This window comes from Podarcis pityusensis (genome assembly GCF_964106645.2).
Source record: "Podarcis pityusensis genome assembly, chromosome: 13".
NCBI classification, from domain to species: domain Eukaryota; kingdom Metazoa; phylum Chordata; class Lepidosauria; order Squamata; family Lacertidae; genus Podarcis; species Podarcis pityusensis.
This window is the reverse complement of record NC_138038.1, coordinates 25,647,669-25,659,720: the sequence shown is the minus strand read 5'-3', so window position 1 is coordinate 25,659,720 and position 12,052 is coordinate 25,647,669. Positions and strand designations below refer to the sequence as shown.

The following is a 12,052-nucleotide window of genomic DNA, read 5'->3' as shown; positions in this document are numbered from 1 at the left end:
GGCAACAAAAGTAGGAATAGGAACATAAATTAGATCTCAACATCTGTTGCAGTACATTTTAAAATCTATGGTTTTGGACCCCTTCTGAGGTCCTGTGTTGCTAGAAAGAAGGGATAGAGCCGCTTTCTATAAATATAAACATTAAAACCTCACTGATTCTTTCCCTCTTGTCACGCAAGGCCTAAGGGCCGCCAGCGCAAGCTGTGGAAAGATGAGGGACGGTGGGAGCATGACAAGTTCCGGGAAGACGAGCAGGCACCGAAAACAAGGCAGGAGCTGATTGCTCTTTATGGGTATGATATCCGCTCAACACACAACCCTGATGACATCAAGCCCAGGAGAGTGCGCAAACCAAGGTGAGGTAACAAAGACAAGTGTATGTACTTGTTGTATTATAGTACCGGACCGGGGGGGGGGGAGGGGATGGTGTGGTGGTGCAGGAACATTAATGATGTGGAACTCAGTTCTGTGCCCTGAATAGCTTGAGGAATGTGCTTCTGACCTGTAGCATCTTATCTCCATTCAGATTTGGGAGTCCACCACAGAGAGAGCCAGATTGGGCCAATGAACGGCCTAGTAAGCCGCCACGGCACCAGAGCCTAGAAAGTACTCCCGTGCCGCCCAGGACATTCATCAATAGGAACTCCGCAGGGACAGGACGGATGCCCCCACCAAGGACTTTCCCAAGACCCGGTGGCTACAAAGAGACCCGTCCATGCTACCGGGCTGTGGATGTGAACAGCCAGCACGCACCTCGCTTCAGTGAGCAGTCAAAGCACGAGAGCAATTACCGTTCCAGGCGTTTGGAGCCCCTCCCACCACGAGAGCCTTCTCCTGAAGTAGAGATTCCGCACATTCGCAACAGCCCTGTTAAAAAGGAAGAAGTGGTTTCAGAAAGCCCAGCAGCTCCTGCAGATGTTCTGCAGCCACCACCAGATAGGCCAGTGGAGAAGAAGTCCTACTCCCGGGCAAGGAGGACTCGGACCAAAGCAGGCGAGACGGGGAAGTTGGCCGAGGAAGTCCCGCTTCCATTGGGGTTGACTCCTGCACCGCTGAAAACTACTGAGGTTATACCATCCCCTTCGCCAGCAAAGACTGGTAACTGGGAGGTGCCTGTTGAAGCCAGCCTAGATGGGCTCGAGCAAGACATAACCCAGTTAAATATAACAGAACAGAACTGGAGCCCAGGGCAGCCCCAGTTCATACAACCTCAGGGTAAGTGGCTGGCTGATGAACTGAAGCAGAGGGGGACTAGCTTTATTTACTTGATATGTTTATAATCCACCCCCATAGAGCAGTTTAGAAAGAACAGTAAATCTAAGTTCTGACTCATCATAAAACAGTTAAAACATCACTCTAGCCAAATATGTATGTGGTTATTTCAAACTGCTATGTGGTTCCTTTGCTGTTCTCTTTATTTCCTAGAATTTTGTTTTCTTCCCTGCCCTGCTGCAACATTTTCCTTTGTCCTCCTAAACCTCGCCTTCTTAAGCGCCAGTCTTCACTTTCTACTTATGTTCACCTTCCTTGCTTCCCTTAGTTTGCTGCCTTCTTAAGGCCCTGGCTTTTGTTTTCCTAAGTCCAAGTTGCTTCTGTCCACCCCTATTTGTCTAGATGCTTTTCTTTAGGATCTGAGGAGCTCAATCTATGGTAAGCAGAGTCTTTTAGGATCAGAGATCAGCAATAACCAAAAGCTCTTATTGCATCTCTGTGACATTGGGACATATCCACTCACTGGCAGAAGTCCCAACATCATTAAAAAAATTCAAACATAACTTAAATCCCAATTGTTCATTTTTAGCCACTACGTATTTGCCTAAACTGAAGGTCCGAGTGGATGCAGGAGTTCCATGACTGTTCTGCGAAAGCTCCTCTTTCTGTGCTGATTTGTCCTGGAAATAATATCCTTCAGTTATTCTGAGAAATCACATTAAGATAAAGCAGAAAAAGCAGTTTCACAGTTCTGTAGGGTTCGGACTGGTGAGGACTTCGTATGTCAAACCTCTTCCAGTGTTTACACATCATGCTTGCAGTTGCTGAACACTGCCTACGCTTTCAAAATTCAACTTTTTTTAACTATGAAGGCTGCAAAGTTTGCTTTTAAACACACAGGGATAGTTTTCCATCAGACTCTGCATTGTCTTGATGAGGAGAGAAGTATATGAGCAGCCATAGGGACTCTGTACAGCTCCGTTGTATGTGAAGTGCTCTTTAATGCACTGTTGAATAGAAAAGAAGAAAAGCTGGGGTTCACAGGATGTTGGCCTAAGTAGGGAAGTACCCACTGTAGGCTCAGCCAACTCAACCCAGGGTCCGCTGTGATAGCATATGAGGTTGGTTGGAACTAAGGAGGTCTCTGACCAGTGCTCAAAGGGCTGACCAGCTGGGAAATGCATGTACACCACCTTGGGTTCCATAGCAGAAGAAAAGTGGGATATAAGTGTAAGAAAATAAACTTCTCGTTGAGGCAGAGGTGGTAGGTTCTGCAGCAGTTGGTGCCATCTACCAATGTGGACATCCTGTTATGAGCCCTTGTGTTCTGTAACGTAGCCCCAAATCTACTTCATTCAAAGATTTGTAGTATGGTTGCGAGGGACCAGATACAGTTCATTTGAAGAGACATATAGGCCTGCCACTTGGCCATCCCTTCTTTTATAAAAAATGGCACCTGAACTTCCATTTCCTTCTGGACCTTATTGCACATCTGAACATTTAAATCCTCTGGCATTATTTGGTATCAAATAAATATTTTTCATTATTAGTACAAAAGGTTAGAGTCTTAGGAGCTGACTGCGTTGGTTATTCCGCTTTGCAATGCAGTCAAGCCATGAAGTCTTCTAGATCTGCGGCCGTAATGAGTCATAGGTGACATAGTGACCTTACACATGCCGAAATTTTGTGCTCTTTGGACTTTCCCTCTACCACGTTTTTCTCTCTCCCTCTTCCCTCTCCCCTCCTTGCTGCACCCATTGGAAAACATGGCAACCAGCCCTGCTCACACGTGGGTACTTGCCACTTTCTGACTTGTATACCAACTTACACAAATATAATTTTCATGTCACTTAATGCCACTTCAGATGTAATATTTAGTTCATGAATTCATCAAAGAGTCAGGAGATGAGAGAGCATGCACAAGAGCTTGTCCTTGGAAATAGAAATATTTACTTTATCTGCAGAATTTGGTCATTCTTTGTGGGGATTCGTGGGTTTCTGTAGGGCAGATTTTGAATAGGTCTAGACATGCTTCTGTCTATCCAAATATTATCATGCTAGATTTCATTTGAGTGCTTTCCAGCACTCCTTTTTCTTATTTAATGTACCTTGGAATGCTCAGAGTAAAACAGATTACCTGAGCAGGTTGCCTAGACACAATAGCAGCCACAGCTGCTCCATGCACACTTCCTCAAAACTGACTAGCACAGGCATGATCTTACTCTACTCAGGCATGACAGCTGAATCTCTCTTCAATGTTCATTCCTATCGCACTTGTATTATAAGGATTCTAAATAGTGCAATAAACTGTAGATAACCACAAAAGCTATCAAAACACTTGCAACAAATAATATCAGACTGGAACCAATAAAGTGCAGTGTTGGTTTACAGAAACATACAAGTTTTGTAATTATCTGCAGTGATTATGAACAGACTTATCTCAAGTCTTAACTCATCTCCTGTGAATTCTGCTTGGAGGAGCGAAAGGGCCCGCCTTGACTTCAGAGTGAGGTGCGGGAGAATAAGCTAGGGGAATAGATTGCAAGACAGGAAGACTATCTGCAGGTACTGTTACATATTTTTAAAACTTGTTTTCTGTCATGAAGGCTTATTCTCTGTTTTAAAAGAAGCTGAGGTTTGCAGGATGTGACAGTACTGGTGTTGTGAGTGAAATCTGTAGGTACATGGAATATACCCAGCTGATGTTCCTTCCTGACGTACAGTATTAGAGACAATAAGTTGCATGCGCATCTTCCTGCTCTCTCTGCATCTTAGGAAGTAATATCTGTTCTCATTTTCATCTTTCCTCAGGATCCTCCTTAACCTGCTGCCTCTTCCTGGTTTCTTTCTAATGTTAAGTGTAAAGTAGTAATCAGTCTTGTTGCTGTTTTTCCTTTTACTCCCTTCCCAATAGGTATTCCTAACCAGATGCACATTGGAGCAGCCCCACCCCCTCAGTTCAACAGGATGGAGGAGATGGTAAAGTCCCGGGTCTTTTTCCTGCTTTTCAAGTGGTGGGTCTGACTGGCTACCAGAGGATAGGCTGAGGACCTAGAATTCTCTGTAGAGAGTCCCTGCAGCATTTGGGGGAAGTTACATAACTTGAGTCTGGCTGAGCCCTTGTAGTGGGTTGAATTTGAACTGATTGGGTATTTTTTACAGAGAAATGGGGGATAGGCTGTTGCCATAAAGGGAAAGGGCCGAAAGCAGAAAAGGTGTTGAGCACCACCCAGTACCTCTAGGAATTGGCAGAGTAAGGTGTAAGTGGTAAAGTACCCGGTTAGCTGCTGCTTTTCATTTAACTCTGAGGACTAGACGCCTAAAGTGAGCTTTGATTCTCAGGATTCTGAAGAAGTTTCGCTTTAAGGAGAGATAAGTTCTGAACAGGCCTTAAAAATGGGAACATCCCAATTTGCATGGGCAGGAGCAGGGTGTTTCATTGTGACATTCTTATATGAACTGTGACTACTCTTGTGCTTTTTCAGGGTGTTCAGGCAGGCCGTGCAAAGCGTTACTCATCGCAGCGTCAGAGGCCTGTCCCAGAGCCTGCTCCACCTGTGCACATAAGCATAATGGAAGGGCACTACTATGACACACGTGAGTGCATGCTGCTGCTTAAAAATCTCTGGGTTCCCTATGTTTTGTACTACTATAAAACTCGAGTGGGTTACAGATGATTTATTCAGCCTTCCATCTACAGTGTTGTAAGTGCTCCCTCAAGTAAAAGTAGATTAATTTGTACCAGAATAACATGGAAATATGAATTACTAATTAATCAGCATGAAAATAACAAAGCACTTTAAAAATTCCTGGATGAGGGGAATCTGAAGCTGAGTCTCCCCAGTCCAAAGAGGAAATTTCCATTTTACTTTTGTGCAGACACCACTTCCATTAATAAGGAGCATCTCCTTATTCACCCCTGAACTATCTCTAAAAGCTGATGTGGCTAAACAGTTCTTTGTATGATTTCACATGTTCTTCCCCCTGCCCTCATGGAAACCGGCTTCTTTTTACTGGGATCCCAGTGTGTTTACTGTTAAACTACCAATGTGTATGGAATAAAGGTCGTATTTGATGGTCTATCATTACAGTACAGTTCCAGGGACCGATCTACACTCACAGCGAGAATCCTGCCCCGCTGCCTCCCCAAGGGGTGATTGTTCAGCCAGAAATGCATCTCTCCCATCCAGGTAGGGAATTGCTTCTCGCATCTCCTCCTGTCCAGGCATTTCTCTCCAACGCAAGCCCGTGTGAGCTCTGTGAGGCAGAAATGGGGAGAAAAGATAATGGAGCAGTCATATAGGGTTGATTGTTACCTTAAGCCTAAAACCTGGAATATTGGATCAAAACTGTTTCCCTCTTCTCTCCCCCTCACTCGTTGCTTTATAGTACCAAATGGCATCCTTGGTACAAAGCCTTCTCTGTTCCGTGAAAAAAATTGGCACCACGCTGAAGCTTTGGATTCCATCTGTGCCATTCTGCTGCATTTGAAACCCTGTTGCAGATGTGTGTCAGAAGACAAAAATCTAAATTAGGTTTAGCTAATGCAGTGATGGGATGGAGAGATTGTTTTGCTGATCCTTCTGTGCAGATACGATGGGGGGCAGGTGGGCAGATGTCATAAACTTGTTAGTTGTCACCCAAAGCATCTTCAAGTGATTTACATTGGGAAAGAAATACATAAACACATTATGCCATGGGGGGGGGGGAAGGATCGCATAATATTATTTTTTCCATACAACATACTGTATTTGGGAAAGAAACAGAAAACCAGTCCCCTGTGATAGAAAATATTGGCAGCACACTAACAACGAACAAAACAGTGCTCCTACCCACTAACCAACAGATGAAAGAAACGTTCCATACCAGCACTTCCCCTCCCTAGCCCCAAAATCATTCATGTCAGCCCAGTAATTTTTTTAAATCACACCCCACCCAGAACTCTTGGGTCATAATGAGCTGCTGCTTATTGGGAGTGGGGGATGGATCCTCCAGGGATGGTCTGGCGCTTCCCCTCCTGCCATTATCAGGGGTCCAAAAAACAGACCTGCCTCATCGTGTTTTAATAGCATACAGATTTGCCACAGATTTGTTACGGCCATATCTATACTCAAAAGAGCTAAGAAATTATATTAGAAGATTACTGATTCACTTTTTGGAAGAGGAGGGCATTCTGAATCAGGTACTTGTTCCCATCAGATTCTGGAGACTATGCTTTTTTTTACTTCTTGCTGCTCTGGGGGAAGCCTTGCCCACTTCATATCCTGTCTTAGGCAAGAGAGAAGGTTTCTTCTGCAAGTCTCTTCTCACGGCTGGCATAATTATTTGAATCCTTCCTTTTTATCTTCCCACGGCTACCATTTCCTTCTGGGTAGGAAAAACAAAATGAAGGAGAGAACATTTGAGCTTAATTGGATTTAAAAGGAGGGATTTTCTGACCATCTGCAAATCACAGGGATTTTACCCTCCAGGATCAATCCTCACAAGCACAGCACAGGGGCATTGCACAGAGATGCTGCAGAGGACTTGTCTGTGCCATCGGATGGGCACATGAATCCTTCCAGCAAAACGTTTCACTTAATGGAGCAGATTGTAATCCGCTTCAGCACCCTTTCCGTGTTGCGTTCTTGATTTCAGAAGCAACTGTCGATGACTCTTCTTCTCTTCTTTCTCTGCCAGGGTTACATCCACACCAGACACCAGCACCTTTGACCAACCCTGGTTTATATCCTCCTCCTGTCTCCATGTCGCCGGGACAGCAGCCGCCGCCTCCCCCACCGCAACAACTGCTAGCACCGACCTACTTCTCCCCTCCCCCTGGAGTGATGAATTTTGGCAATCCCAGTTACCCCTACCCTCCAGGACCACTTCCGCCACCACCACCTCCCCATCTGTATTCCAATGCTCAAGTAAGTTTGTTCTCATCTGGGCTTTAAGTCTTTAAACACCGAGATCCAAAGCGGCAGGTGGCAGAGAAACAAAGCATCGCTGGGCACAGGCTCCCCTCCTATCTGAGCAGGCTTTTGTCCTGTCATTAGGGCTCAGGCAAAGCGAGAAGTGTATACAGCACGTGGTACACTGACTGCTGCTCACTGTTGCAGCAGATGCACACTGGGTACTTCTGGGTATTCCTCTTGCTAGTAATTGCGTTGTCAGAGGCAGCTAATCCAAGCTGAGCAAATGCAAAAGTATCTTTGATAGAACAGATTTCATGCTGTGGAGGCAAGACCAAACAAGTCTTAACAAGCCACGGAACATGACATTGCCGTTCCGTGTTTCCTTTGGCATTGGCCTAAAAGTCTGGGCATTTATAACTTACCTGTTTATCTATTAAATTTATATACTGCCCTTCATCAGTAGATCTAAGGGTGGTTCACAACACAAGCATACAGGATACATAATGCATAATAAGAAGAACAACCCTCCCCCCCCCCAAAAAAGAGAGCTGAATAACCCCCACCCAGTGTTAGAAACTCAGATATATAATCTAATTGACAAATGGCACCTTAAACCTAGATTACAGTTGCCAGAGCGGAATGTCTAGGCAACTTTCTTTGCAGTGAGAATTATTTATTTATTTGTTTGTTTGTTTGTTTATTTCATTTCTATACCGCTTTATATTTTAAAGAAAAAAAATCTCAGAAGTGGTTTACAACACATCAAATAAAACAATCCAGAATAAAACGTATTCAAGCTTCAAGGAGAAGATCCTTCTCTAAGTGACTCTTGGCTTTCTCCATATTTATTTATTTACCTACTTAGTTTGTAGAGCTGCCCCATAGCAGAAGTACTCTAGGAAGCCAGCATGGTGCAGTGGTTAAGTGTCGGACTAGGACCGGGGAGATCAGGGTTCAGATCCCCTCTCAGTCATGAAGCTCACTAAGCAACTTGTTTTGTAGTTGGTTGATGCTGTGGTTTTTGTTTATTTACTGTACCCTGCCCAGAGATCAAGCTTGGATGAAAGGGGGGGGGCTTCTTTTTCTGTTCATTTTTTCCTTAAATATCGGCTTCCTATAATTGGACAAACAGTGTTTCTTTTTAACTTTTTCAGATGTGTTTCTGTGATTGATTTATGTGTGTGTACTTTGTATTTAAATTAGTGTGTGTGTGTATGCGCAGCTGTGATGTATAAACAATACTGTGGATGTTATAACAATATAATATGTAATATTATCAAACACTTTAGACTAGGCTTCCTCAACCTCGGCCCTCCAGATGTTTTGAGACTGCAGTTCCCATCATCCCTGACCACTGGTCCTGCTAGCTAGGGATCATGGGAGTTGTAGGTCAAAAACATCTGGAGGGCCGAGGTTGAGGAAGTCTGCTTTAGACCAACCCAATGGTTTCCTTTTATTTTGGTTTGTAGGCCCAGTCTCAGGTGTATGGAGGGGTCACCTATTATAACACAGTCCAGCAGCAAGTACAGCCCAAACCTTCACCACCCCGAAGAACTTCGCAGCCTGTCACTATCAAGCCACCACCTCCTGAGGTATCACTTACCCTCCCCTGATTCACTCTGTGTGATCATTTGTGATCCCTAGAGAGGGAGTTCACCATTCATAAGACCCTCCTTGAGCCACAAGAGTGGTTTGTGAAAGTGCGGGATCTCTGCCTTTGTGTTGTTCTGATATGTTGCAAACTCTAGATTCTCGTTGCAGGTTGTAAACAGGGCTCCAGTTAACATTTCTAAACGCTATTGAAGGTGAGCTTAGATGTTAAGATCAAGGTGTCATTGGGACCCTGTTTAACAAAAATGAACATTCCTGCTGATAAACCCAAACTAAAAATTCCATCTTTTTAATGGCAGCTTTACTATATGAGAAGTTACTTCACAATAAAGCTGGTTGCATTTTCTGTGTGATAAGGGTGGGGGGGAAATGCACCATTATTTACTTGATTTAAAATAACTCCTTTTGGTTGCCTCTTTGTTTCTGGGTCAGTGAAAAGGCTGTTGGTATCACTCCTCCACCACAAAAAACATATGCTGGAAAAATTAACAAATAGCTGTACAAATAATTAAAGTGCAAGTGTCAAGTACATAAAAAAAAGTACCAAGTGGGAGAGACATTGTGTCTCTCGCTCTTTTAGGAAATACTGATCTAGAGCAGTGGTTCCCAATTAGCTAAGTACTGCAGACCCCCTGTTTTTCAAAAGCCAAGTGATGGATCTACCACTTTTGAAAATGTTGAGGAAAATATGTGTGTTAACAGTAGCCAGTTAACTTCTGGCTGGTGAAGTTAACTGTACAGGCCTCACTCTCCCTTGAGCAAAATAATCCTGTGACTGGGTGGGACCACTTCAGACTGTGGATGGTTGCAATGCGTTTTCATACAAAACCATTCTCCATATAAACAACTAGTATGCCAAGGGACAGCCTGAGCAGCACCCGCTTTCCCCTGATCGTTCTAATTATGGAGGAATATTTTTTTTTCATATTGAAGAGGATTCTACCTTGTCAGCTGCACCACCCGCAATCTGAAATGGTACAGCTCAGGTCAGGCACAGTGAGAACAGTGAAAAGAGTGTCAGCAAGGGAATATGACTAATTCAAATCATACACATCCTAAAGCTGCGTATTCTCAGGATAATCTTCCTGAATGAATGACCCCCGAAGGGGAGCTTTTGACAGTGAGTGTTTTCCTTTAAATAACTATTCTAAAGAGAATCCCCTTGGCTATCTAGTTCAGGACTGGGCAGACTTCAGGCTTGCCCAGTTTACTTAGTTTTTTAGTAGAACGTGAGATCAGCAAATTGAAGCCTGATGCACAAGACATACACTTAGAATAATTCTGAACTCAGGAATTTGTTCTGAATACCAAAACTGAACAGAGTTTAAAGTCCCTTGACACAAGAATGCACTCTTGGTATCCCTCTCTGCTTTCTTCATTTCTGCAATATAATTGGTATCGTTAAACAATTGGGAGTAAAAAAGGCCAAAGAATCATAGAATCGCCCAGAAATCTGACAGTTGATCCTGACTGACCTTCTAGCCACTCCCAAGTGATTTTAATCTCCTGGTGTGTCGGTAAAAAGTCATGTCGTTATAAGGTACAACAAACAACAAGTTTGTGTAAATAGTGAGAAGACTTGTGGGTAGCCATTGGAAATGGAACAGTTTGGGCAGAAGGAGATGTTCTGGGGAGTGATCAAGACATTGATACCACAGTAAACCATGGCCTGCACTAACCATAGTTTAGAACCCAATCAATGGTTTTAGCTTCCATATGAAAGAAGCAATCTCATGGTATAAAAGGGCAAACTAGAGACAGATGGAACAGGCATAAGGGTGGGGTTAATGCTCTTTCTTGGCCTGGGGTAGAATTGTTCAGGCATGGCAATGCTAGTTCCTAAGCCTTATTAATGCCAGGTCTGCTTTTTCCCCCCCTCTTGTTTCTGTCTAGGACAGCAGAAATGAGAAATCCAAAGAAAGGAACAACACTTAAGGACGCTGCACTTTGCTGGTTTCGGTAGAGTACCAGAGCTGGCACCTGTGGCAGGCAGAAGATGGCTCCTTTGTGTGAGCTTCTCCTCTCCTTTCCATTGGTAATAGGTGATGTCCATGGATGCAGGCCCTTCTGCTGTGCCAGACCATGCCAGTATCTTGATCAGGGGCCAGATTGCCCACCAGGAGGGCATCAGCGAAACCACATATCTTTACAGTCTCTCTCTCTCTCTCTCTCTCTCTCTCTCTCTCTCTCTCTCTCATCTTGGGACAAAGAGACTGTACAAACATTGTTGGATGTAAGATTTCTCTGCTCACTGAGAGCAAAACCGTTCTCCACATTCTTTCCCCTTCTTCGTTTGAATGTTTTTAGGTGTCAAAACTAAAACTACCCAACTCTTTCTTAACGTTAATTTGAAGAACCTGACTTACTTTGTTTCTATTCTGTTTAATTGGTCTTGTTAACGTTACTTGAGTTGTGTGGCTTATCTTCTCCTTGGCTGACTTTTTCCAATAATATGATTTTAAAAATAAGTCATAATAGTTGTGCAAACTCTTGTTATTTTCTTGGATTAAAATTATAGAGGAATCTGGAAAAGGGTTGCCTTGTCTGAAAGCAGTAGTTGTCTTTTCTGTTGCCACTTTTTTTTTTTTAAGGAGAAAGTATTTAATTTAGAATGAGCCCCAGTGAGCATTTGTCTGCCGATCATTTAATCGTGAGCTGTTCTGACCCCCACAGTGCCAGGAAAAACAATGTACCTCCAAGTGGAGGAGGGTAACCAGGCCTATATGTGTGGTTGGTAGCCTGTAAACATCATTATTTGACCTGACCTCATGTGTCCTTCAGAAGGTGCAAGAGGCCTTCGTCTGCCTCCTGAAACAACACTGAACCTCCTTTGGAGCTCTTGAAGTGACGGCCTGCAGGCTTTCACCCTGTTTGCCTGCACTTTGCAGCTTAGATTTTGCCTGCCGGGCTGCATGGCTTTCACCAAACGCCCTGCACTTCCTACATATTTCTAATTCACTTGCAAAACTGCACTAGGAGGACAAAGCTTAAGTGGTCAGCCTGTAGCCACTTGTGCTGGAGCAATATGCCCAGTACTAGCTGGACCCTGGCACAATGAGCCATCCCCAGCCGGTCTGCTTTTTCATGCATGTGTAGCTTCCTACTTGAAATATCAGGGTCTGTGTTTCCTTTTAATTTGATAACCCTTCTAATTTAATTTTCAACAAGTACAGCTGGCATTTGAAGGAAAATCCCTGTATGTTCTAAGTGTATTTGCTTTTCCTCTGCCTTAAGGTTTGAAATGTATCCGTTTAACATATCGGTTTTGAAATATTAGACCTAATGACACTGTGATAGCTATTTTTTGTTAATAAATTTGTTTTGTTCCTGTT

The 12,052-nt window shown here is 43.7% G+C and overlaps 1 protein-coding gene across 3 annotated transcripts in view; it reads left to right on the top strand.

Annotated features, from left to right (window-relative positions):
* The window catches only part of CASC3 (CASC3 exon junction complex subunit), a 19,764-nt gene extending 7,712 nt beyond the window's left edge, over nt 1-12,052 (top strand). Inside the window, exons 6-14 of one of the 3 annotated variants that reach the window (XM_080978294.1) lie at nt 180-356; nt 527-1,215; nt 4,127-4,191; nt 4,698-4,809; nt 5,304-5,402; nt 6,892-7,121; nt 8,579-8,701; nt 8,871-8,914; nt 10,614-12,052. In XM_080978294.1, the coding sequence (XP_080834420.1) occupies nt 180-356; nt 527-1,215; nt 4,127-4,191; nt 4,698-4,809; nt 5,304-5,402; nt 6,892-7,121; nt 8,579-8,701; nt 8,871-8,912 (1,537 nt within the window). In that variant the 3' untranslated portion in view covers nt 8,913-8,914; nt 10,614-12,052. Of the gene's footprint in view, nt 1-179; nt 357-526; nt 1,216-4,126; nt 4,192-4,697; nt 4,810-5,303; nt 5,403-6,891; nt 7,122-8,578; nt 8,702-8,857; nt 8,915-10,613 lie in introns of all 3 variants that reach the window. The other 2 variants (XM_080978293.1, XM_080978292.1) reach the window with 2 other exon arrangements.